Here is a 24,323-nt window from a genome sequence, read left to right as displayed (position 1 = left end):
TTGATCAGCTGTTTTTTTTAAAAAAAAATCTTGTTCCATACAATGGCCTTGAGAGGTGCCTGCAGTCTGATGGCCACAGTTCCCCCAACCAAATGTCAAAAGACACATTCTCTTTTCCCTTGGGCTACAGCATGAATTATTGTATCATCCATTTTTTCTGAAAAAGGTGTATCTATTCTACATGATAGTTTGGGTCACAATGAAGTGACTTGTAGAGCAAGAGTGTTGCCTAAAATTTATTTCAGGTTTCTTGCTGCAAAACCCTGGATCTTCAATTCACTTTTGCTTTGAAGAAGGAAAAATTGTTATGCATGTTGAGCTACTTTTAGACTATTGATTGTTGGAAACATAGACTTGTGGGTTTTAAGTGTACAGCAGACTCTAATGAACAGTGAGCATGACTTAATTCCTTACTGCTAACCTAGAGGAGAGAGAAAATAAAATCTGTAAGCAGAGTGATTATGATTGCACTTAATGTCATTTTATAGATTTTTTTGTTAAATTAATGAACAGCCAGTGTATTCTTTAAGATAGAAATTCAGTTAATCAGAGAAGAGGATTGGATATTTTCTGGATTTCTCACCTTCTCCGCCTAGTAAAGAAGTTGAAGTCCAAAAATGTGGAGGCACAAATACTTTCCCAACCCTGCAATAATATGTATTTGTCAGGGGTGGGGAAGGTATTTGGGGAAGTTGTACTAGGATAAGCTAATTGCCCCAAAGGCACTAGATCCCATCTAACCTTGGAAACTAAATAGGGTCAGCACTAGATGGAAGATCACCAATGAATGCTTGGTGCTGTGGGTTTTATTTCAGAGAAAGGAACTGACAAAACCACTTCTGAGTGTTCCTTGCCTTTAAAAACTGTCAGATTCATGTGGTCGCTAAAGGCACTTACACACAACACATACTGGCCTGTAAGTAGAGCTATTCTTTGATGATTCAGCATAGTAGCTGAGTGGAAAAGATTATGGCCTTAGCTAAGGGTTTTCATGGGCTCTGTCTTCAATCACTACCTTGGCTGATAGTTGTGCTACATGAAGACGATAAGAGTTGTAGTTTAATACATCTGATGACACCAGATCATCAAAAGCCTGTCTGCTGTTGTTTTTGTTGTTTATTCATTTTTGCTCCACCCTTTTCCCAGTACTGGGACACAAGGCAGCTTGCAAAAATTAAAACAATACAGATTTACGTACCGTAGATGAAAAGATATCAGTTGAAAGCATACAAAACATATTTTTAAAACACCATTATACAATTGTTAGAATAAATATAAAATCCATTAAAAGACAGAAGATAAAAATAAACAAAGTAGCACACAGTTAAAAGCCAACTTGCAGCCAATTCTTAAAAGTTGGTCAGAATAGGAAAGTTTTCACTTTGCTGATAGAAGGAGAGTAAGGTGGCTCAGGTCCAGGCTATTTCTCCAAACATACCCCTTGTATGAACCTGTCTGGGCCCTGAGATCTTCAGGAGAGGCCTTTCTCTCGGTCCCATCTCCATCCCAAGCTCAGTTGGTGGGAACAAGAGAGAGAGCCTTCTCTGTGGCTGCCCCATGACTCTGGAACTCCCTGCCCAGGGAAGCCAGAATGGCCCCCTCCCTGCTGTCCTTCCGACGACAGACGAAAACCTTTCTATCATGCAGGCTTCTAAAGATGAAGGTTTTAAAGATAAATTTAGGGGGTGCTATGATTTTTCCTTTGAATATGCATCAAATATGTTTGAATGCTTTTAACTGTGAATCTTTTAATACTGATTATATTTAATTCTGTTTTAATATTTGTATATTTTAAAAGCTGTACTAATGTTTTTATGTTAAGCCACTTTGAGTCCCTTTGGCAGTGCAATAAGTAACCATGAATCAAACTGATTGACAAATGGAACTACCCTGGATTACGATTTGGATGGCGTGATTTTAGTTGTTGTTTTAATAACTTTTGTTTTAATTGTTTGGTTTTAACTCTAACTGTTATTTTTAATATACATGTGTATGGCATCAAATTGTTGCCTGTTGTAAGGCCGTCTTGATTCCCCTCTGGGGTGAGAAAGGCAGGGTATAAGTATAGTAAATAATAAATAAAAGCAGAGTATAAATAAATATTATAATAATAAGGGGGCCATCAGCTCGAACACTTTCCTTCATTGCCATACTCTTTCCAGTCTATTGAGCTTAAGGGCAGATTTCCAGGCTGATGGCGATTTTATTGCAAATATCTATTTGCAGCTGTTGCATGTAGTATGATAGTATACATTTTAGAATTAAGGAGAACAAGTATATCAATGAAATGGAACTCCATTTCTTTGGATGATATCTCCAAGTTGGTTCATGTTCACATGAAATCTTATGGGCAAAAGAATGGAACCCAGGATAGAGCCGATCCTTAGAGCATTCCATAGAGCACAGTAAGGCCATGTATTACACAGGGGAAATGTTCCAGGGCCCTTCTTATAATATTTGCATAATCTGGAATCATATTTTTCTAATCTCAAATCAATGATATCTTGGACTTCTGGCTGAAACATACTATAGAATCATGCAGAAGAACCTAGCAATACCTAGAGAAGGATTCTCTCAGATGGAACTTCAGGTGGAATTTCCAGCGGAAATTGAAGATAGAATTTCTCTGGAAGCATAGAGTGAACACTTCTATAGGAATTGCTAGGACCTCCTGCATGACTTAAAGGTTATTGCTTTGCTAATACTTTGTTCCTTTGGCCTGAGTAATAAATTGACCTATTGTAGATTAAGACATCTGAAGCATGCCGTAAATTGGAATAAAGAGGTCATGGTTTGAACATCTATTTCCTCTGCTCCCCACAATCTCTAGATAAACATTTTTCAAGGTGCACCATGCTCAATCATCTCTTCCACTCCTGAAAGATCCAGAAGAACCAACAAGACCGAACTACACAGTTTCTACCCCAATGCCAGATAGTCTGATGTGTGGGGTCCAGTTGATGGGCTATAATCAGGGATGCAGTTTAGAGGACATAAAATCAACTTTTAATTGCACTTACACAGTGCCTGTGAATGTTGGACTCAACTTGAAAGTCGGTGATGTCTTGGAACCAAATCCAAACTTGATCTTGACTTTCAGAATAGGTATATCATACTTGACAGCTACTCTGTTTACAGATAAGTGCACGGTGACTTTGCCAGGATGGTAAAGTGTTTATAATTATAAGACGTCTTAATTAATGGTGTGATTCTGTAGCTAACTTGAGAAAGGAACAATTGGCTTATTGTCCACAATAGTTAATGTTAAAATGACACTAATAGATTCACAATAGATTTACACAGTCTCTTACCGTCCGGTGGCTGGCTTTGAAGTTCCTTGATGTTAATGAAGAATTGCCTTTTGTTCGTGGAACCTAATAGAGTCTTGTGACTTAATATCAGCTTGATCAGAGTAGTGCTGCCCCTGCAACTTATTTGAACTTTTGTGTCCAGTGTATTTATCAAGTAGTGCATGCTCATTTTGCCAGAATAGAAGGGGTAGGACTATAACAAAGCAGTATTTTAAAAAACAAGACACACACACACATTGTTTCATTCCCTCTTAGCTTTTACAAAATATGAAGTAAAACTTTCTTGTTTTGGTACTTTCGTACCTAACCAGTTAGTCCCCATTGCACATTCCCAAGTGATCACCCATTCTTTATTTTCACTCTGAGCCAATGTGGTGGCGTTGTTTGCCTGTTAGACTATAACTGTAGGCCAGAGTTTGAATGCCCACTTGGCCATGTAAAGCCACTGGGTGACATTCTCTCAGGCAAAGGCTACCCCTTCTGAACAAAAAATCTTTGATAGGTTCAACTTTGAGTAACCATAAATCAGAAACCACTTGAAGGCACACAGCTGGAACTAACTTGTTGTCTAGTTGATTATCTAAAATGTAATCTAATTCAGGTCATTTTCTACCTTCTGACCTGTTTGTATCCACTGCAATGACCAGTCAGTCTATTACACTTGGAAGGGTAATATTTTTAGAGATGGCTGCACTTGAATTGACAAAGCATGTATACTCAACCTCATTTCTGTATTTAATCTCCCCTGGAACCATTTTTATACTCTTTTTGTAGTGCACATTCAATGAAATGAGTATGGGCGGTGCAGAACTCTTTCCCTGAGGTTTTGTCTACATATAACCCAAGTGGCACACTTCCTGGAATAAGTTTATAAAGTTGTAATGGTTTGGATCATGATATGAGTCTTATTTTCTGATCTTATTTTTAAGTACTTGTCTTATAACATGCCAATTAGGAGCATCTTTAGCTTCTCGGGCTAGGATTAATATGAATTCAGAAGGAGAGAGGTTAGGAGAGTCTATGCTACATGTCAAGAGTCAGACGCCAGTTAACAAACAAAACAGAGTTTATTCTGAAGATAAGCCAAAATTAACACAAAAACAAGCCATGCTATTTTCCCATGCTGGCATTCAATAAAAACTAAGGACGCTTCAATTCAGCTTAAAAGAAACAAATAGAGTTGACTGCAAGATAACATGCAAAATAAACGAAGGCTTGCAACCTTCCAAAAGCTGCAGAGTTAAAGGGACAGTTCCCAAAAGAAAAACAGCAAACTGGCTTAAAAACAAACAAACTAGAAGAGCAGTAAACTGCTTCCACAGTGCAGATAAAGCCAAAGCTTCAAAGGGATGATGAATAGCCGTCGTCAGGAGAATCCAAGGTCAGGTCGAAAGGCAGCAGCAAATTCCAGAAGTCAGAAGCCGGGAGTAGTCATCAGTCAGGGAGCGTAGACAGAAGCCAGGTCAAATTCAATCCAAAGTCAGAAGAGGGTGCAGTCATCCAAACCAGGTCCACGATAAGACACAGCGAGAGCCAAGCCAGATGGTATCAGCAGCTAGAAATAGTAATCAGAATGCAGTCCAGAGAAACCCACACAGCTCCATCCCTCTGCTGTAAAGCAGTCCCAGATAATTTACATCCGAATCACAGTCCAAGTCCAGTCTTTACGGAAACACAGAGATCCCAATGGCGCCTCAGCAACACCTTGCCACACGCAAAGTGCATTGGCCAAACATTCCCATTTTATTCCCCTTCCTCCTGGGTGACCAAACACTCACACCCAAACACCAGGTGTCCCAAATCTACTCAGAGTCCGAACTCCACACAGCTAGAGCTTGTGGATCTGGAGTACCTAGCAATTCATCGGAGTCCCAATCATCCTGCCCATACTTAGCCCCATGAACACTTAAAGAACCATCCTCCCTTCTCCAAGCATCCCAAGTGGGATCAGCTCCTGCAGAAACCCCAGGTTCAGTAGGGATACTACTATGGATACTATGGATAATAGGCCCCAAATCCCCAGACATCTCTGGTGGCTGTGCCCATTCAGTGCCCACTTCCCCAGCCACCACCTGTTCCTCAGCATCCATTTCCCCAAACTCCCCATCTGAATCTTCCTCAGAAGATCCCCCATATAGCTCTCTAAGTCGCTTCCTGCGCAACTCCTCCAGTGAACCCTCATCACGAGGGTTTTTTCTTCCTCTTCGGATCCCATCACCATCAACCATAATCCCTGAAGGCGCAGTCACAACACTACACATGCAACTTTGGTGGTATGCAATGGATTTCAGGGCTTCTAGTCATGTGAAGAACCTCTGCATGAAGTGAGGACTCTCCTCTTTAGAGTGTTCTCTGCAAGTTGAAAGTAACTGGCAGACTAGTTGGACTAGACTCTTCTCTTTCCCCACATATTCTTACCACATAATTTGGACACAAAAACAATATGAGAATAGGTTTTTTGCCTCTTTTATTTGTATTCTAGCACACACTGTTTTATTAAAATTGAAGTTCATGTAATCAAATTATTAAAGTGTATCTTTAGGTGTGAATACCATTGGTAGTATTTTATTTGTAATTAAAACAAAATTGTGGCACTTGCTTTTTTGATGAGTTTTTTATAGTCCCAAAGAACATTAACCCTCTAAACCTAGCCTAATTGGTAGCCTGGATTCATCTCATATATCAGTACTTCTCTTCAAGAAAAAATGTGATCGAGCTATAAATGATATAGAAAAGGAAACCAAAATGCTCAAGGCACTAAATCAGCTCCACTATGTGTCTGTTTAGTTTAAGGAGGGAAGTGAATAAGGGTTTTTGAAAGGTGTATAAAATGATGTATAGTGGGGTAAAGTAAACACACAATTTTTCCCCTGCTTTTATAATACTAAAGTCTAGGGTCATCAACTAAAGTTGTCTGGTGGGAGTTTCATCACAGATAAAAAAAAGTTATTTTATCCCACAGCACACACTTACAGTAACTTTGGAATTCACTGCATTAGAGTGTAGTTATGGCTTTAAAAGGGGTACTGCATAAATTCATGGAGGATAGGGCTATCAGTGTCTGTTTGTCAGGATGGTTCTCATATCATCCCCAGTATCAAAGGAAGTGAGTCCCTTTGTAGCAGTTGTGGGGAACATGGGGCAGAAAGTGCTCTTGGGCCCATGTCGTACTGGTAGGCTCCTCATAGGCAATTGAGTGCCTGCAGTTTGAGTAGAGTGTTGAACTACATAGACCTATTGAAGAGCCAGGTAAGGATGGTTTTTATATTATTACTAGCAGTGCCCGGCCACGCGTTGCTGTGGCATTGTCTGGTGGTGTTGGTGAGAACTTGTTGAGGTAGTGGTGGTATTGAATGTCTGTTGTATGGTTGTCTTTATGTTTAGTATGCATTTGGTTGTTTGTGTATTGTGAAAGTGGTGAGGGTAGAGGGGGTCTATGTCCCTGTGTAGTAATGTATAGTATCTATACATTGTCCATGTGTTGTGAATGCTTGGATTGTGTCCTGCTGCATAGTAGAAAGGGTTGGGCTGGATGGCCCTTAGGGGTCTCTCCAAACTCTTGGATTCTATGCTTCTGTTATTATTATTATTATTATCATCATCATCTTCATCATCATCATTATTATGTAGAGGCTGGATGGCCATCTGTCAGGAGTGCTTGTATTGTGTCCTCCTGCATGGTAGAAGGAAGTTGATCTGGATGATCCTTAGGGGTCACTCCAAACCTTAGGATTGTATGATGTTGTTGTTGTTATTATTAGTATTAGTATTGAGAGGCTGGGTGGCCATCTGTTGGGAGTGCTTAGATTGTGTCCTGCATGGCAGAATTAGGTTGGACTGGATGGCCTTTAGGGGTGTCTCCTAACTCTGTGATGCTATGATTCAATGTGTATTATTATTGTACAGATATTGGATGGCCATCTGTCAGGAGTGCTTGGTTTGTGTCGTCCTGCATGGTAGAAGGAAGTTGAACTGGATGATCCTTAGAAGTGTCTCCTAACCTTATGATTGTATGATATTCTTCTTCTTCTTATTATTATTATTATTATTATTATTATTATTATTATTGAGAGGCTGGCTGGCCATCTGTTGGGCGTGCTTGGATTGTGTCCTCCATGGCAGAATTGGGTTGGACTGGATTACCACAGTAATTTCATATTATTTCATATTACAGTAGAATCTCACTTATCCAACATTCACTTATCCAGTGTTCTGGATTATCCAAAGCAGTCTGCCTTTTAGTAGTCAATGTTTTTGTAGTCAATATTTTAAATTCATTGTGATATTTTGGTGCTAAATTTGTAATTACAGTAATTACAACATAGCATTACTGAGCATTGAACTACTTTTTCTGTCAAATTTGTTGTATAACATGATGTTTTGGTGCTTAATTTGTATAATCATTACCTAATTTGATGTTTGATCGGCTTTTCCTGAATCCCTTCTTATTATCCAGCATATTCACTTATCTAATGTTCTGCCGGCCTGTCTATGTTGGATAAGTGAGACTCTACTGTATATTTATAATATATTATCTGCTTAGAACTGGATTATATGAGGCCCCTTCTACACAGCTGTATAAAATCACACTGAAGTGAATTATCTGGCAGTGTGGAGTCAAGATAATCCAGTTCAAAGCAGATAATGTAAGATTATAAATGGGTAATATAGCTGTGTGGAAGGGCCTTGAATCTACACTGCCATATAATCCAGTTAAAATCAGATAATCTGTATCTTATAGGCAGTGGGGAAGAGTCCTGAGGCCTAACGGTGCCTGTCCCCTGGGCTTAGTAGGTTGCTAGGAGACCAAGTGGCAGCAATTGGATAAAATACAATTATTCCTCTCCCTCTAATTAGGACTTTATTTTTATTTTTGTTATATGAATGTAGAGGCATGGATGAGGGGTTGTGTTGCCAAGTTTAGTGTTTCTGGGATGTGTAGTTTTGTTGTTTTGTCCTAGGCTGAATTTTTTTAATCCTTTTATATATATAGATATATCTGTTCAGTTGTTATATACTTTAGACTCATAGGTCCAGCCATTGAACACTTCACCCTGTGTATGTGTGTGCACATGTGCATATACCTTCAAGTTATTTGTTGATTTATGGCAATCCCATACATTGCATAGGGTTTTCTTGAACAAGGAATACTCAGAGTTGAGGGTGAAGGGAAAATACAGTCATGGTATTTCACTGAGCCCATGATTTGGCTTTATAGACCCCAAGGAAAGGGACAAATATTGAGTAACTTGCACCCAAACATTTCATCTGATGTATTCGGAAAATTTTACAGAGAAATCAGACAGAATACTTTGGTTGGGTCGTTCAGTTGTCATTTCTTAGTTCAGAACATATGTTTTCTCTCCTGTTAGTCACATTAAGTGATACTGGGTATACTGGAGCTATTCAAAACATTGAATGCTGATGGTCAAGAATATTTTAAGTCATGCTTAAAATCTGGGACAGTTCTATTTATATATGGCATTGTTCTTAGCATTCTGATTATCCAGCAACATTAAGTCCATTAAGTGTATTTTATGGAAGTTTTCCTTGCGTAGTACATGTACCTAGGAATCTATGCTGAAGATGGACATATCCTAAAGCAATTTATATGCACATTTAGGCCATTGTGTAATTGCTTTGTGTTTTGTATATATGTGACTGTCCTGTCCAAGCAAGCATGTTCAAGAATCAAAGAACTTGTGTGTTTACGGTTTCTGATTTTAAATGTGGGTTGCCTTTTGGAATTTTTCACTCATTAGAGATGTCTCATTAGTTTTATAGCTAATGTGAGTTATTCACATTTTGCTCATCATTAAAAGAACAAAGTCTCCCCTAACTGGTTGTTTCTGCTAGTTTTACTCACATACTTTTTAAATTTGGTTTAAAGTAATGAACTAAAATTAGTGTCTATGTACTCTTACTGTGATCACCAGCTTAAGAGAACAAATTACTTTTGATGTGAAAATACTAATAATACTATTTTATACTTGTTTCTCACTACACAAGTCACAGAGAACTAATGGTATGTTCTTAATTGCATTAAGTAGTTCATAGAAGGAGTGGTTTGACAGCTGCTTCCATTCCATTTTTGACGACTACCACTCCTGCCACATAATATGAAATTAGAAGGGACTGGTATGTGCTACTGAATTTCTTGATGCATTTATACATGTAGATTCCTGACCATTGGAAGAGAGATTAAGCAAATCATGCATGTCATTTATAATCAAAGTCACCAAAATGGCTGTCATCTCACCTAATTCACAATGTCTATTATTGGGGTTTGCACGATAGCACCAGAACAATTTTAATCAACTGTAGGCATTTATATCCAGTGGACTGCTCTACCATAGTTAGTATTCTTTACCTAATATAAATGATGAAACCTTGTGGTTGCTTTTATTTCTCATGCCAGTGGCAGACACCATCATTTACTAGCCCCTTCCTATTCTTAGGCAAACCTCTCTCTTGTTGACCTCCAGTGATGAATTCCCATTTTGACCATTGGCTATGCTGTCTCAAGGTGGGGGGAATTAGAGGTTCATATCATCTAGATGGGACCATTTTGGGCAAGGCTGTCTTCTGAGAAGCAATGAAGGAAATTAATGTCTAGGAAAAAGCTGACATTCCCTTCAATGTGATTTTCATTCTCATTTGATAACATTACACTAGCCAACACACATTTTGGTGCCTCAAATATTAGGCCAATTTGTGGGTATATTTGGCACCAGTTTTCTACTATCAACTCTAGTGTTTGAGATATAGAACATATGTCATATCCCAGTCTTCATCTGTTTGCCCATAAGAAATCACAACAAACATATCTGAGAAACTAGAGCTGATGCGGTCTATCCAATGCAGTTTTCTGAATCAGCACCCCAAATAACTCAAGGAACAGACCTATAAACCAAAATGCCAAGAAATTTTTATTGTTAAAAGAAGCAAATATAGATGTTAGGGTTGAAAGCTTAACTTAGCTGGTTGGGAGCTCCCGGGAGCTTACCCCACCAAAGTAAATTTTCCAAGCTCTTGCTGAAAGGAACACTGACTTGTATAAGACTATTTAGCCCGCAATCCTATACCCAGACCCCAAAATGAAGACACAGAGCCCTTCCACACAGCCCTATATCCCAGAATATCAAGGCAGAAAATCCCACGTTGTCTGAGTGTGGACTCAGATAACCCAGATCCCAGATATTGTGGGATTTTCTGCCTTGATATTCTGGGATATAGGGCTGTGTGAAAGGGCCCACAGTTGCTGGGACTCAGATAGAATCACTAACAAAGTGTTGACTCTGATGTGGTAACATGTTTTGATTGTGTATCCCTGCATGGCATTGTGATAGCTTTCAACCCTGTGATTCTGTGAACTTGGGGTCTAGACCATGCTTATTTACAAAGCATGGACAAGGTCCCATTTGGACTCAAAGCTCCGCTTAGTTCTAGGGCTCGCCCACCAGTTGGGTAGCAGATAGTGAGCTGGCTTGCAGTCCAGTAAGGACAACTTGCCCAGTCCCTAACCTGAAGCTAAGGATGATCCTGATGTCATTCAGTGGAACTGAGTTGGCATACATGGGATTATCCTGTTGAATGGTATGTCTGTGATGACACTTCTGCCAGGAATTTCCTACCTTTTCAGTCACACTGCTGGCCACTGGGCTGCCTTTTGGTTCTTGTGGTCTATTTGATCGTGGTCTATTAGTTGATGAGTAATCATCATATTTGAAGGAACAAGAATATTCTCTGTTTGTTTTTAGCCATGCATCTCCCTTTCAAATATGATTTAGATTCAGTGGGACCCATGTGGTAGAAAGGTGGCAAATGATTTTTTTTATTTGATGAATTAACTAAGTTTCTGTATAGAAAATATTATGTAAGTAGACACTATGTAACTGTGTAAAATGGATTTTATACTAATGTGGGTACAAATGTTATATATATTTTTATAAGTAGAAACTGAAATCATGAAAAATCTTGTTTCATCCTATATGGTGATGGATATGTGAATGGTGTATCATTATTTTCTACTTAGAAACTTTTAAAAAATGAAGTAATGTGTGACATTTGGACAAGGTTTTTTGGAAGGATCACATCTAGACTCTGCTTGAAGCTTTTTGCATGCTCTTTGGAATAATTGACAAAATTCATTTTAAAGTCTGTTGGAGGAGTAATTATTTTCATTTGCTCCAGCATCTCATGTGTTTTTGAGTAAGTTAAGTTACAGATACTCAAAGAATTTTTTAGAGAGAATGCTGATAAGAAAATATCTGATCTGATGAAAGGGCAGATTTGGGACATAACTCATGCAGAGGCTACCTATTAATTAGTTTTGTGAATCCAGTGACTCCTTAAAAATAAACCAGCACCTTTCAAACAGTTGGACATGGGCCAAGGAAAGAACACTGGAGAAAAAGGCTTCCTTCTTTATAATTGTTTCTAACATGAATGGCATTAGCCAAGTGAACTTCTTTTAATAACTATAAAAATAACATTGAAAGGAATAACATTGTAAAGCGCGTCATATGAATTTCTTTGATGAGAATGTCATGGGAGGATGTCTGTGTGAATGCAGGAAACGGGAGTACATGATTCAATAATCTAGGACACATGCGTCAAACTCAAGGCCTGTGGGCTGAATCTGGCCTGCCATGTCATTTTTTTGTGGCCTGTGAGGCTTTCAATGTCAGGGCAACAGTTATATTTAATAATAATAATAATAATAATAATGCATTTTAAGTACCACCTCCCAGCAGCAAAGAACTGGTGGGATCACAAACCTGCAAAAGTATTGGAAAATGAGCACACAAAGATACTGTGGGACTTCCGAATCCAGACTGACAAAGTTCTGGAACACAACACACCAGACCTCACAGTTGTGGAAAAGAAAAAGGTTTGGATCATTGATGTTGCCATCCCAGGTGACAGTCGCATTGACGAAAAACAACAGGAAAAACTCAGCCGCTATCAGGACCTCAAGATTGAACTTCAAAGACTCTGGCAGAAACCAGTGCAGGTGGTCCCGGTGGTGATGGGCACATTGGGTGCCGTGCCAAAAGATCTCAGCCAGCATTTGGAAACAATAGACATTGACAAAATTACGATCTGCCAGCTGCAAAAGGCCACCCTGCTGGGATCTGCGCGCATCATCCGAAAATACATCACACAGTCCTAGACACTTGGGAAGTGTTCGACTTGTGATTTTGTGATATGAAATCCAGCATATCTATCTAGTTTCCTGTGTCATAATAAAATAATAATGCATTTTATTTTTTACATGCCTCTCGTAATGACTCAAGTTAGGGTCCAACAAAGTCAAAACATATCAACATAAAATACATATAATAAAATACATACATCAAAACAGACCATTATAAAAACATTTATAAATTATACATTTATACAGTCCTTCAATTACAACAGCCCCTTGAAGTCAATCATAAGGCTGATGTGGCCCTCAGTGAAAGTGAGTTTGACATCCCTGGTCTAGGAGTATAGGGCACAATATGAATTTGGCCCAATGAAAGAAAATGTAGTCAAAATATTAATAAGTACTGTATACTCTTTGTTGTGATTTGAAAGGAAATATTTTTTAAATGATGTACCAATGATATATTTTTCTAGTTAAACTTCCAAGAACATGGGAAGAGGTAAATAACAATGTTTGGAAATGTTTTAAAAAAGGCAATGATGTAAATAACATTGAACCTTGACGTGAACATGAGTTAGTTCAATCCATCCATGTCTAGTTTGACATATCCTTTGTGATGTTCTGAGGTATAGCTTCTTTAAATTCAGAACTGACTCAGCTTATATTAATGCAGTACTAACTCATTCCTCTTTTTTGTTTCTTACAGCTGTCTGGGGAAATGTACTCAACATGAGGTAATATTAAGCGCTTTCTTGCTTACTTTTTGCTTTCTGCACTGATGAGGATGTAGAGAAGTTGAAATGCATGGCACTCAAATCACTATACTATGGTGACTCTTCCTTCATATCTGCTATGTTCTCATTCCCTTAGTAACTTTACCTACTCGCTTTAAAAAAATGTATTTTTGAATGCACAAATGGAGTTTTAAATTACTGCAGTGTTTCAAATAGGAGGAAATAAGAAAAATATAGTTGGAGTGCAGCATTCTTATTGGGGTAATACCTGGATTTGGTTCCTACATAGCTAAAGGCCTCAGGGGTTCTCATTTTTATTCTGTGTAATATCCTAAATTAAAATGTCTGTTCACTTTATCAGACTAAAGCAGCTCACACCTAAAAATGCAATTAAAATGTTCCCAAATTTTAAAATATTCATTCCTTTAAAATATCATTCCATAAAGACAAATATTTCAAGGGAATTTCTTTTTCCATTTTTCCACCAGATGAAATGAAAGGAAGTTCTCAAAGACAAAAGAGGGGACAGTACCTATATTTTTCCCCTTCTCAGATTTCTTCCCCCTTTCCCCTGGTATTATGTCTGCATAGTAACATACTACTTCTCTATGAAGGATGTTATACCCGAGTTTTCCCATTCTTTGCAACAATCTCTGAGTGTGCAGGACTAAACCTGTAAATGGGTGAGGGTGAGAATAGTGGCTAGTTTTAAACTTATTTAATGGGTTTTGTGAATACAGGTCTCTCTGATCCCATTCTGGCCACCACAGTGACTTCTCTCTGCCTTCCTGTAGAAAACAAGAGCTTCTGTGTGTTGTTTTATTTCCTCCAGTGTGCAGAAAATAAGCTGCCTCTCCCCGATGTTCCAGGCAATGGCTTTACATGCGTAACATTTATCATAAGGTCTTTCTCCTTTGCCCTTTAGCTATTTTTTCCATACTGGCTTCCACATAAGGTCAAAAGATGCCGGGTTCAGGCAGGAACGCATAAATAATGAATGCTTCTCTTCTCCTCTGACCCTTAACAGTGCTGGAGAAATGAATGTATTTATGTGCTTATTGATTGGGAGCCATGAAAGCCAGCTTTACAATGGCTGAAAATACCAAGATGTAAAATACATTCATTAATTTCCCGTCAAACATTCTGAAGACATGTTAGATTTGTGTGAATTCATTGGAGGGGATGAAAACTATAGCCTGAGTTCATGCTAATTCTGCATACGTAGTTCTATCTGAATCAAATATTTGCTAAAGAAGAAAACTGAAATCTGTGCAAAGACATAGCCGTCTTAGTCTCGAATATCAGTATGGAAAGAGGTCTTCTAGCACCTTGGGGACTGAGAGAATGGAGTTGGTAGCATCAGCTTTTGTAGACTAATGGTGAATCAACATTGTAGAACTAATGCAGTTTGACACCTTTTGATTGTCATGGCTCAATGCTGTGAAATCATGGGAGTTGGAGTACAAAAAAGGCTACTCTTACTTCCTGTTGTATTTGAAAAGTCAGGTATGCTTTCCCTACTTATAAAAATAAGTTTTTCCTTTGGAGATGGCACATGGAAAATGAACTGATTTCCATGTGGTCTGCATGAGTACAACTGTCTGTATGGCACAAGAGAATTTAATTGCTTATCAACTTTTGGGGACCTGTTAAATTTCATTGGGTTTTCTTAGACAAGGAATATCCAAAAGATACCAATAAGATTAATCAAGTTCAGCCAAGGGCAAGGCTTCACCCAGCAACCATTTGTATTCTTAAGTTAGTGAACATATATTAGAGGCAAAGTTGAAGTATTTTGGCCACATCATGAAAAGACAGGAAAACTTGGAAAAGATCATGATGCTGGGGAAAAAGGAAGAGAGGCTGACCAAAGGCGAGATGGATGGACAGTATCCTTGAAGTGACTGGCTTGACCTTGAAGGAACTGGGGGTGGGGGCGGCCGACAGGGAGCTCTGGCGTGGACTGATCCATGAGGTCACAAAGAGTCTGAAATGACTATGCAACTGAGCAGGAGCAGCAGTGAAAGTAATGCCTTACTCCATTGGTTCTCAACCTGTGGGTCCCCAGATATTTTAGCCTACAATTCTTAGAACCACCACTTCTCTTAATGTTCCCCCAGCAAGAGTATCCCTCTGGGCAGATAAACCAGGCAATTCCAACTGGATGGCCCCCCATGAGGGTCTTCCTCCAGGGGCAAACCAAGAATGGGCAACTTGGAGGTCCCTGAACAGACTCACAAGTGGAGTGGACAGATCAAAAGACAACCTGGCAAGATGGCACTTCCTGGAGGAATCCTCCACCTTGTGTGACTGTGGAGCAGAACAAACAACTCCGCATATGTATGCTTGCCCACAATGTCCTGCCTCCTGTATGGAGGAGGATTTGTTTAAAGCTACGGACAATGCAGTCGCTGTTGCCCGCTTTGGCCTATTTAGCTGCTTGTGATTCCTTTATTTTATCACTTTTAAACTTATTTATTATGCAATGCTTTTGACACAAAATAAATAAAAACTCCTAGAAATCCTAACAGCTAGTAAACTGGCTGGGATTTCTGGGAGTTGTAGGCCAAAACACTTGGGGACCCACAGGTTGAGAACCAATGTCTTACTCCAATCGATAGACTGGCATTCTTGGATAATAGATCTAGGGTAATTGATCTAGGCAGCTCAGTGGTATTTTGTCCACTTTATAGAATGTCTTGGATGGGTGGATCCAGTAGAATCATGGAATAGTCATCCATACATGTGTGTGCACCAGATTATATATGAAATTCTACATGCAGAAGATGGGAATGCATATGCTTTCTGCCATCTATGCAAATCTGTTTAAACCTATGTAAATCTATTTGATAAAAAGTGTTCTGAAGTGTTCTGCTTGTCTTGTGACTGATTTTTATTCTGGGGAAGACAAGATCTTTTATCACTTAAAGCAATGTATAGAGTACTTTTTCCTTACAGTTTTAGCCCAAAGTTTCGATTTGAGTGTTAGTGGCTTCTATTTTGCTTACTTTTAAGTTAAAGATATTGACATTCAGATGTAAAATTAATTTTATTTATTTATTTATTTATTTTTATATGCAACAGATCTATCCAAGACAATGGTGATCAGAAGGTAGAAAATAAAATTGAAGAGGTTAGTATGCAATTTTTGCCTTTTGCATGGCTTTCAATTTTTTATTTTTGGTACTGTATCAGTTGTCTTTTCCTTGATTCTTTTTTGTGGAATGAAGATGGCTTCTCATCTTCTTCTCTTTGAATGTTTCTAAAACTCACAGAACACTCCCATCAAAGTATACTGCCTTGCTAAGTTTCATGCCTTTGTGAGAAACATACAGCCTTTTCTGGGAAGATGTGTAATTTGGGTTTTTTTTAATGGAAATTGCATTTTTTTCTGTTTGCTATAATCTTATGATAGAACCTTGTCTTAGGTACAGTATATGAAACACTGATTAATATGCAACCCAATATTTTCCTGCATTAGATACTAAATCTTAGATCATATATTAAATCCTGACTTATAACAATAGCCTGCTGAATCTGAGTCTTACATAAGTATTGACTTTGCAAATTCCCATTGATTCAATGGGTCATCTCTTGTTGGGACTACAACTGAATTTAGATTTAAATAATATCCAGAGCTCACAATGTATCTCAGCTTATCTGAAAAATCCAAATGTGTCACATGGGTATATTGCTGTTTTCTTGTTGTGTTGATTAATCATTATTTCAGTGTTACTAAAATAAAATAAAATTTAATCCAGGTTAATCATAGTTAATCCAATCAGATTTCTTAGTTGTTATGCATTTAAATCTATTGCTCTCAGCTGAGCTTCTTTGAATATGACTAAGGATGCATCTACACTGTGGAATTCATGCAGTTTGACACCACTTTAACTGCCATAAGGCAGTGCTGTGGAGTCTTGGGAGTTGTAGTTGTAGTCTTTACTCTTGTCTTCAAAGAACGCTGGTGTCTCAACAAACTACAACTCCCATAGAGCCATGGCAGTTAAAGTGGTTTCAAACTGCATTAATTCTACAGTGTAGATACATCCTATGTCTGGAATTAACCTCGTATTTCCAAGGTTTGCTCTAGATCCTTTTCTATGTCATATATGTAAGCCAGTGTCAAAATGGGTTATTTTTTTAAAAAATAATCATGCTACTTTAGTAATCAAACATCCTCTAGGTTGGTAATTTTGGAACAGTCTATATTTTGGTGTTTATAATATAGCGTTTATAAATGTAATGTAGTGCTACTATAAATCCATAAGAAATTGCACCGCATGTCTCATTGTGGGTGAATTTCTGCCCTTTACTCGTAAGAAAAATAGCTAATTAATGCTTATAATTTCTATTCTACCTTTTATGCTTTGTCATTATTTTATGTGAAAGGATGTTAATGAGGGGAGAAACACCAAGTATTTAATTTTCATTTTGCCTTTAGGTCATTGGACCTTTAAGGGAGAAGATCCAAGAGCTAGAGAAAAGGTATGTATGTTTTCGAATCTGTTAGTAGATGTTCACATGACTTACACTGGCTCAACATAAAGGTCTGAACCCAGTTGCTGTCCTCAACACAAGATTGGTCCCATTGAATCAATTGATGCATGATATGTCAAAACCTCAGTAAGTCCCATTGGATTTATTCTAACTGAGACCAGCAGTTGGAATTACCGTATATACTCGAAGATAAGCTGAGTTTTTTAGCCCTTTTTTCAGCTGAAAAAGCCTCCCTTGGCTTATAATGGGGTCAAGTCGGGCAGCGGAACCTAGAGGCCATTGCTTGCAATAGATGATATATTTCTCTCCTCCCTTATCAGTGTGTTTGTTTTTCCAAAGCCTCCCTCGCTCTTAACCAAGGGAATGTTTTGAAAAGGAAAATAAGCCCTTGCAAGTCAGGAAGAAGAACCCATTAATCTTATAAAAACATTTGTCCCTGAGATATTTGTTAATCTCTGCTACAGATATGTAGGCACTTCCCCTTGCAAGCCGTTGCAATCCCTATGTACCTAAATATTTGTATCACTATATATTAATATTTATTTTATATATGAATTTCTATATATGAATTTTACATATGAATTTCCCCTCATAAGTTTGCAAGTCTTTGCAAATCCTATATACATATAGATATCTAGAGATTTCCATATAACTGTATATCTGTATATGTGTATACATTGTTTTTATATATGAATTTTTGCCTCACATATTTGCAAATCTTTGCAAATCCTATGCAGATATAATTATCTATATATAGAGAGATGCCTAGCTAGATATATATAAATATAGATATATAGGGCTTGAAAATGCTACAGGGGAATTGCACACACACACATATATAGATATTTCTAGATAGATGCAGGAGGGAAATGCACATATATAGAGAGGATTTGCAAATGTTTCAGGGGGAAATGCATATGTGAAATTAGTATATATAATTATAGATCTATATCTAGCTATGCATTGTTTATATAGGCATTGAATGTTTGCCTGTTACTATGTTGGAAGCCAGCCTGAGTCCCCATGGGGAGATTGGGCGGGGTACAAATGAAGTTTTATTGTTGTTAAGTTATTTTAATACCATATTTTTCTTGACCCTACTTTTCCACTTACAGAGCTAGTTTACTGTTTTTTCTTTGATATACGATAAATATTTAACTTGCTAGTACCTCAATTAATGTAATTTTATTGGTATCTTTTTATTTTGAAATTTTCCGTTAGCTGCTGCTGCATTTCCCACCCTTGTCTTATACTCGAGTTATTAATTTTTCCCAGTTTTTAATGGTAAAATTAGGTATCTTGGCTTTTATTCGGGTATGTCAAAAAATCTATGTACGAATAGTTGAATTGAGTGACATTTTGCAACACTGAATAAATTCTTCTTTGCTATGGATTTTTAATCCTCCTGTCTTAGTTATTAATCTTGAGTAATGACTTATAGGAGAATCCCCAACAGTTATCTCAAGCATATCTGTGTAATTACTTTAATGATGTTTGCACAGGTATAATGATATTTTATTTAAAGGCTAGTATCATAATGAGAAAGGTAGTAGCAAACTTACTTTTAATAAAACTTGCCAAAAACCCATAGTAGGATTGTCTTAAATCAGAATTGATTAAAGGCACATGGAAAGAAAATACGAGTTGAAATAATCTCCTCTGCAAATTTCAGTACATTATACAGAGTCAGCACCAGTATTTCATATATGGCGATTTCAGCATCAATCAACTGATAGGCAGTTAGTAAATTTCATACAAGTTTTATTTATTTAACCATCTTGAAGGGGTGTGTTTTCATTAAATGAAGTTGGTACTCAATCAGTTGTTATATCCCTGACCTTTTGAAAGCATATTTTAATTCTAAACTTCAAATAATTATAAGGCATTTCTGAGTTTAACATAAGAATTCAAGATTAAATATTGTTGGTTTGAATTACGTAGCTATATTCTACTGATACATCAGCATTTCTGTTCCCTTTATTCGCTCTGGCTCCTATGGGGTCCATCCAATGGTGGATTTTCTCCCATCCATTAAGATGGTAGTGGGGCAGTTCTCTCTTCAGACCCTATTCATCCTGAAAACCTGCTCTGGAGGACTAAGAAAACCCTCAAGAGCAGATTGCAGAAGGGGGGGGGGAGTCCTGTCACTAGCACCAACTTGGATTTATGCTTTAAGAATCCAGATAAATTGAAACTTGAGAACAGCGGTTCCTAAGTTTTGGTCCTCCTGATGTTTTGGACTATAGCTCCCAGAATTCCTGACAGATTTCTATAAGTTTACTCTAAAATACCTGGATCAAAGTTTGAGAACTATTGGACTAGACTTTATCAATCAATCAGTCAAATAGTTTATTGTACCAGCCCAAGGCTACTTAATTCCTTTCAAAATATTTCTTTAAGACAGAAGTAACAGCCCTTCCAAATATCATTGTGACCTAGTGATTGTTTTCAAATGTCGTTGTGACCTAATTAGGTACTTAAAACGATTGCCACTTATTTTTTTCTGGTGCTCTATATTTATCGTCATAGTAGCCTGTAATAGAATGTGCAGCACATCTGGCAGCACTCACTGTAAAACAAGGCAACATTTTTTTCATCTATTTTCATCCACTGAACTGAGATAAGAATGACTGAAGCTGCAGAGCCAGTCACAGGATCAATTAATACTGCTATTGTTCATTGGACAGCAGATCACACAATACTAAAGCCCAATACACAATATTTCCCAGATTTCTAAAAGGCATCTCCTATTTAATCAGCTAAGTCAGTACCTCTGTCTGAATTTGATAGGCAAGACTTAAACGTTATCGTCATGGATTCTCAAGATATTTGTGTTTCTTCCGCCACAAAATGAAAGTGGGTATTTCTGTTTATGAGCATGAAATATGAACTTTCAAGATCTCTGGCAATTTCTCATGTTCCCTCTCCTTCCCTTGATCCTACATCTGGATCATTTCCATAATTGCAGGATATTTCAGCAGTTCTGTAACCAGTAACATATCCGAAGTCAGTTCGAAGCTCTTGTCACCTGCCAAAGTTAAGAGCATGATCTAAAGAACTTTCTAAGAGTAATAGCATAATCAGCCACATTGAAACTGTGACACTTAAAATCATAGCTCATACTGGACAATCAGAAATAGTTTGACAGAGAAAACTTTCTCTAGTTCTCCCTCCCATAATAATTTTTAAGTTAGTTTGCAAAGTTTGTAAATTTCAATACAATACTGCCCTCCCATATGGGCTTTTCAATAGCCTTGAATATATTATCTTCAGTATTCAGTAATGTTACCATTGTAGCAATATATAGCGCATGGGTTTGGCGGAAAGGGAAACAAAGATTTGGAGCCCTGAAGTGAAATCCACAAAAAGAACAAAAGACCCAGCTCAAGATGCACAAGGTGTTAGCTTATTAGTAGTAAGGACTATGTGTTTCAACCTGTGTGTGATCCTTAGTGGGCTGCTTAGAACCAAACTCAAATTTCTGAAACAAGATTTCTTTAACCATATACTGTATCGTAAATTCAGAAATTTCTGTAACTTGAGTCTAAGTAGTTGCCTGAATGCGGGGGGGGGGGGGGGGGCACAAGAACACACATTGACTTACAATATGTACCATCTTTTGAACATTGTGAGATATATCTCTTGTATCTTCTTGAATTCTGTGAGTGCATCTTGGGTACCTATGTCTGACACAGAAATCTAATTTTAATAAACGAGAATCTCCTGAGCTGATGCATGGGTAGATGTAATCAGAGGCCTCTGCAACCCTGATAACAAACTTCAGAACATGGCCTTGAACTGATATGGCTTCAATTACTTGTATATGACTTTTCTGACTTGCATATAATTCTTCTGGCTTACATATGACTCATAGTGAAGAATGAGCGTGAGACAACAAAAAGTGAGAGAAATCTATCTACCCCTTGGAAGGGAAATTCACTCCTGAAAGGGTTATCATGGGGAAAAAGGGTCTCCACTGAAACTTAGTCACCACAACAAGCCATTTTTTTTTCCAAAATCCAATTATCACAGGGACAGAAAGTGAAGTGAAATCTTCTGAACATAGGCAAGGACAACAAAAGAAACATCACAAGGGTGTTAACCCATCCCTATACTAGCCAAAATTTTAAAATATTTATTTTTGGCTGGAGATATACTTTAAAAACTACCTGTTCAGACTTACATACAAATTCAACTTAAGAACAAACATACAGAACCTTTCTTGTTTGTAACTTGTCGACAGCCTGTTAATGTTTATTTTGTCAAGGAATTTAGCAAGCACAAAAGTTGGCTAGTGGTTCCAAGAAGAATGCTGTGCTTAGAAAATGTGCTGCTTTGTAATAAAATTATTATCCACTTCAAATCCAAAATAGAAGAACAGTTTGGGTTTTTTTAAAATGGCAAAGATTTCTTTCTAAGTAGGTTTTATTCCATTAGAATGGGTGCTACTTGACACCAATTATTTTACTTCTTCAAAGTTATAACAATTTCCTTCACACAGTTGGATTGTTGCACACAAGATTGAATCCTTCCTTCCCAATTATGAGCTGCATATTAGTACACACAGCACTTTTGCTTTCAAGTAAGAGAAGCTGTGCTAACTTGTTGGAAAGCTTACCAAGAGCAAAGGGATTAAGGATTCCCTTTTGTTGCTTTCAAGCAAATCGGGGGTCATAAATCAAGAACAAACCATAATTTGTGATTCCAGATTTATGCACCAAGCCGAAACCCCCATTTGGACAATATGATTCTGGTTCTAATTCTGGTTCCTTGGCCCCTGCTGCTGCTAAAATGAGCAAAACTAGAATGAAACAATAGCATTTTCTTTTGACATTTTGCCCATATGTAGGAATAATACTTACCAGCCTCTGTAAAGTTGAATATTGTTTATGCTTCCTTTTTTGAAATTTTCCAGTTTTACTCAGAAGTATCCACCAGTGAAGTTTCTATCTGAAAAGGACCGTAAAAGAATTTTGGTAAGTTAGTAACATACTCAGAATTAACTGAACGTTTTATATTTTTTCAAAGGATTAATGTGAAGAAATAAACAAGTTAGCCAATATGGGATGGGGCGGCTGGATAAACATATTTGCTGCATTTATTTTCAAAGTTTAGCTCTATCTCTAATTGCAGATTCCCCAGAAAGTTATTGTTTAATTTTAGCTATGCACAGATGGACCCATTAGTAAGGACTCACTGTTAATTCTAAGGGGTTGTAGAGGAATTGTCTGAATATCCAGACCATTGTGGGGTTGGGAAGCTTAAGTTGGTGTAGATTGATCAGTGACCAAACTGGAGACTCTTGTGAGCCCCATTAACACTGACACTTGAAAGCTAAAAAGGGAAAGTAAGATCTCATCAATAAAGATACTAATGGAACTTGACAAGGAACCATTAGAAAGGATATGCATTTCCCTTTGTTAAAATGCAAAGACTGTACACAGCATTCACAGTTGAATTGAACATCTCACATTATGCTGCACAGTGATTATATCAGCACCTTGTTTTACATTTCCTATAACTGAGAGGAACTTTGTAGTAGGAAGCATTCTGGAAACAGCAGTTACTAAAAGTGCAAATCATAGAACATATTTTCAGGTCGTGCTGCAGATAGTTACCAGTAAATTTGATGCTTATTACCTATTTCAGTCTGCTGTTAGGCATGATAGCCAAAAAAAAAAACCCTTTACTTGCAGGAAATTCCTCTAAATTTTAGTTCATTAGAATATACACTTTTACAGCAGTTTGATACCAATGTAATTCTCATAGCTTCATTCTATAGAATACTGAATTTGTTGTTTGGTGAGGTACTTAGAATTCTCTTCTAGACCACTGCAATCCATGGATCCTAAACAACAGCATTCTAGCAGAGAATTCTAAGAGACTCATCACACTAGAAAGATGAGGATTTCATAGGATGAAGATACAGAAGTTAAAGTATTATTAAATTGTGATAGTTGCTTTCAAGTATTTATGCCTCCAGCTTTTAAAATACTACAGCATGAGTCCTGTTGTTAATCACAGGTACAGCACACTCAATAAATTAATTTAATTTATATGTGTTTGTTGACTCGCCATCCAACAGCAAATTCAGGGGAGATAGACCACTGATCAGTAGGATTCTGGAGAAGTTGCCAGGCCTGCTTTAAATATGAAATATAATTTCCAACAGCTGTATGAATGCTGGGGAAAGATAATAGGAAATATAGTCTAACACAACTAGAGGATGGGTAATTAATACAGTAGAGTCTCACTTATCCAACATTCACTTATCCAACGTTCTGGATTATCCAACGCATTTTTGGAGTCAATGTTTTCAATATATCGTAATTTTTGGGTGCTAAATTCATAAATACAGTAATTACTACATAGCATTGCTGCATATTGAACTACTTTTTCTATCAAATTTGTTATATAACATGATGTTTTGGTGCTTAATTTGTAAAATCATAACCTAATTGGATGTTTAATAGGCCTCTCCTTCATCTCTCCTTATTATCCAACATATTCGCTTATCCAACGTTCTGCCGGCCCGTTTATGTTGGATAAGTGAGACTCTACTGTACATTCAAAGCCTTAGTAAATGGGGCACATCTTGCACATTAGCTGCAAAGTTCCTAATTAGGC

General features: G+C 37.5%; 1 protein-coding gene and 1 long non-coding RNA gene across 2 annotated transcripts in view; one reads left to right on the top strand and one right to left on the bottom strand.

Moving 5' to 3' along the window:
- Nucleotides 1-24,323, top strand: part of uxs1 (UDP-glucuronate decarboxylase 1) — a 54,899-nt gene that overhangs the window by 8,033 nt on the left and 22,543 nt on the right. Inside the window, exons 2-5 of the mRNA XM_062975407.1 lie at nt 13,169-13,196; nt 16,281-16,329; nt 17,641-17,684; nt 22,612-22,672. Coding sequence (XP_062831477.1) covers nt 13,169-13,196; nt 16,281-16,329; nt 17,641-17,684; nt 22,612-22,672 — 182 coding nt within the window. The remainder of the gene's footprint in view (nt 1-13,168; nt 13,197-16,280; nt 16,330-17,640; nt 17,685-22,611; nt 22,673-24,323) is intronic.
- LOC134297552 (uncharacterized) lies at nt 4,360-22,652 on the bottom strand. The gene is made up of 2 exons (XR_010004342.1): nt 22,559-22,652; nt 4,360-4,866 (listed from the first exon to the last, which is right to left on the bottom strand). It is a non-coding gene; the product is annotated as an uncharacterized LOC134297552 (long non-coding RNA).

This window comes from Anolis carolinensis, chromosome 3 (genome assembly GCF_035594765.1).
Source record: "Anolis carolinensis isolate JA03-04 chromosome 3, rAnoCar3.1.pri, whole genome shotgun sequence".
NCBI lineage: Eukaryota > Metazoa > Chordata > Lepidosauria > Squamata > Dactyloidae > Anolis > Anolis carolinensis.
The sequence above is the reverse complement of the archived record's forward strand: the minus strand, read 5'-3'. Positions and strand labels throughout refer to the sequence as shown.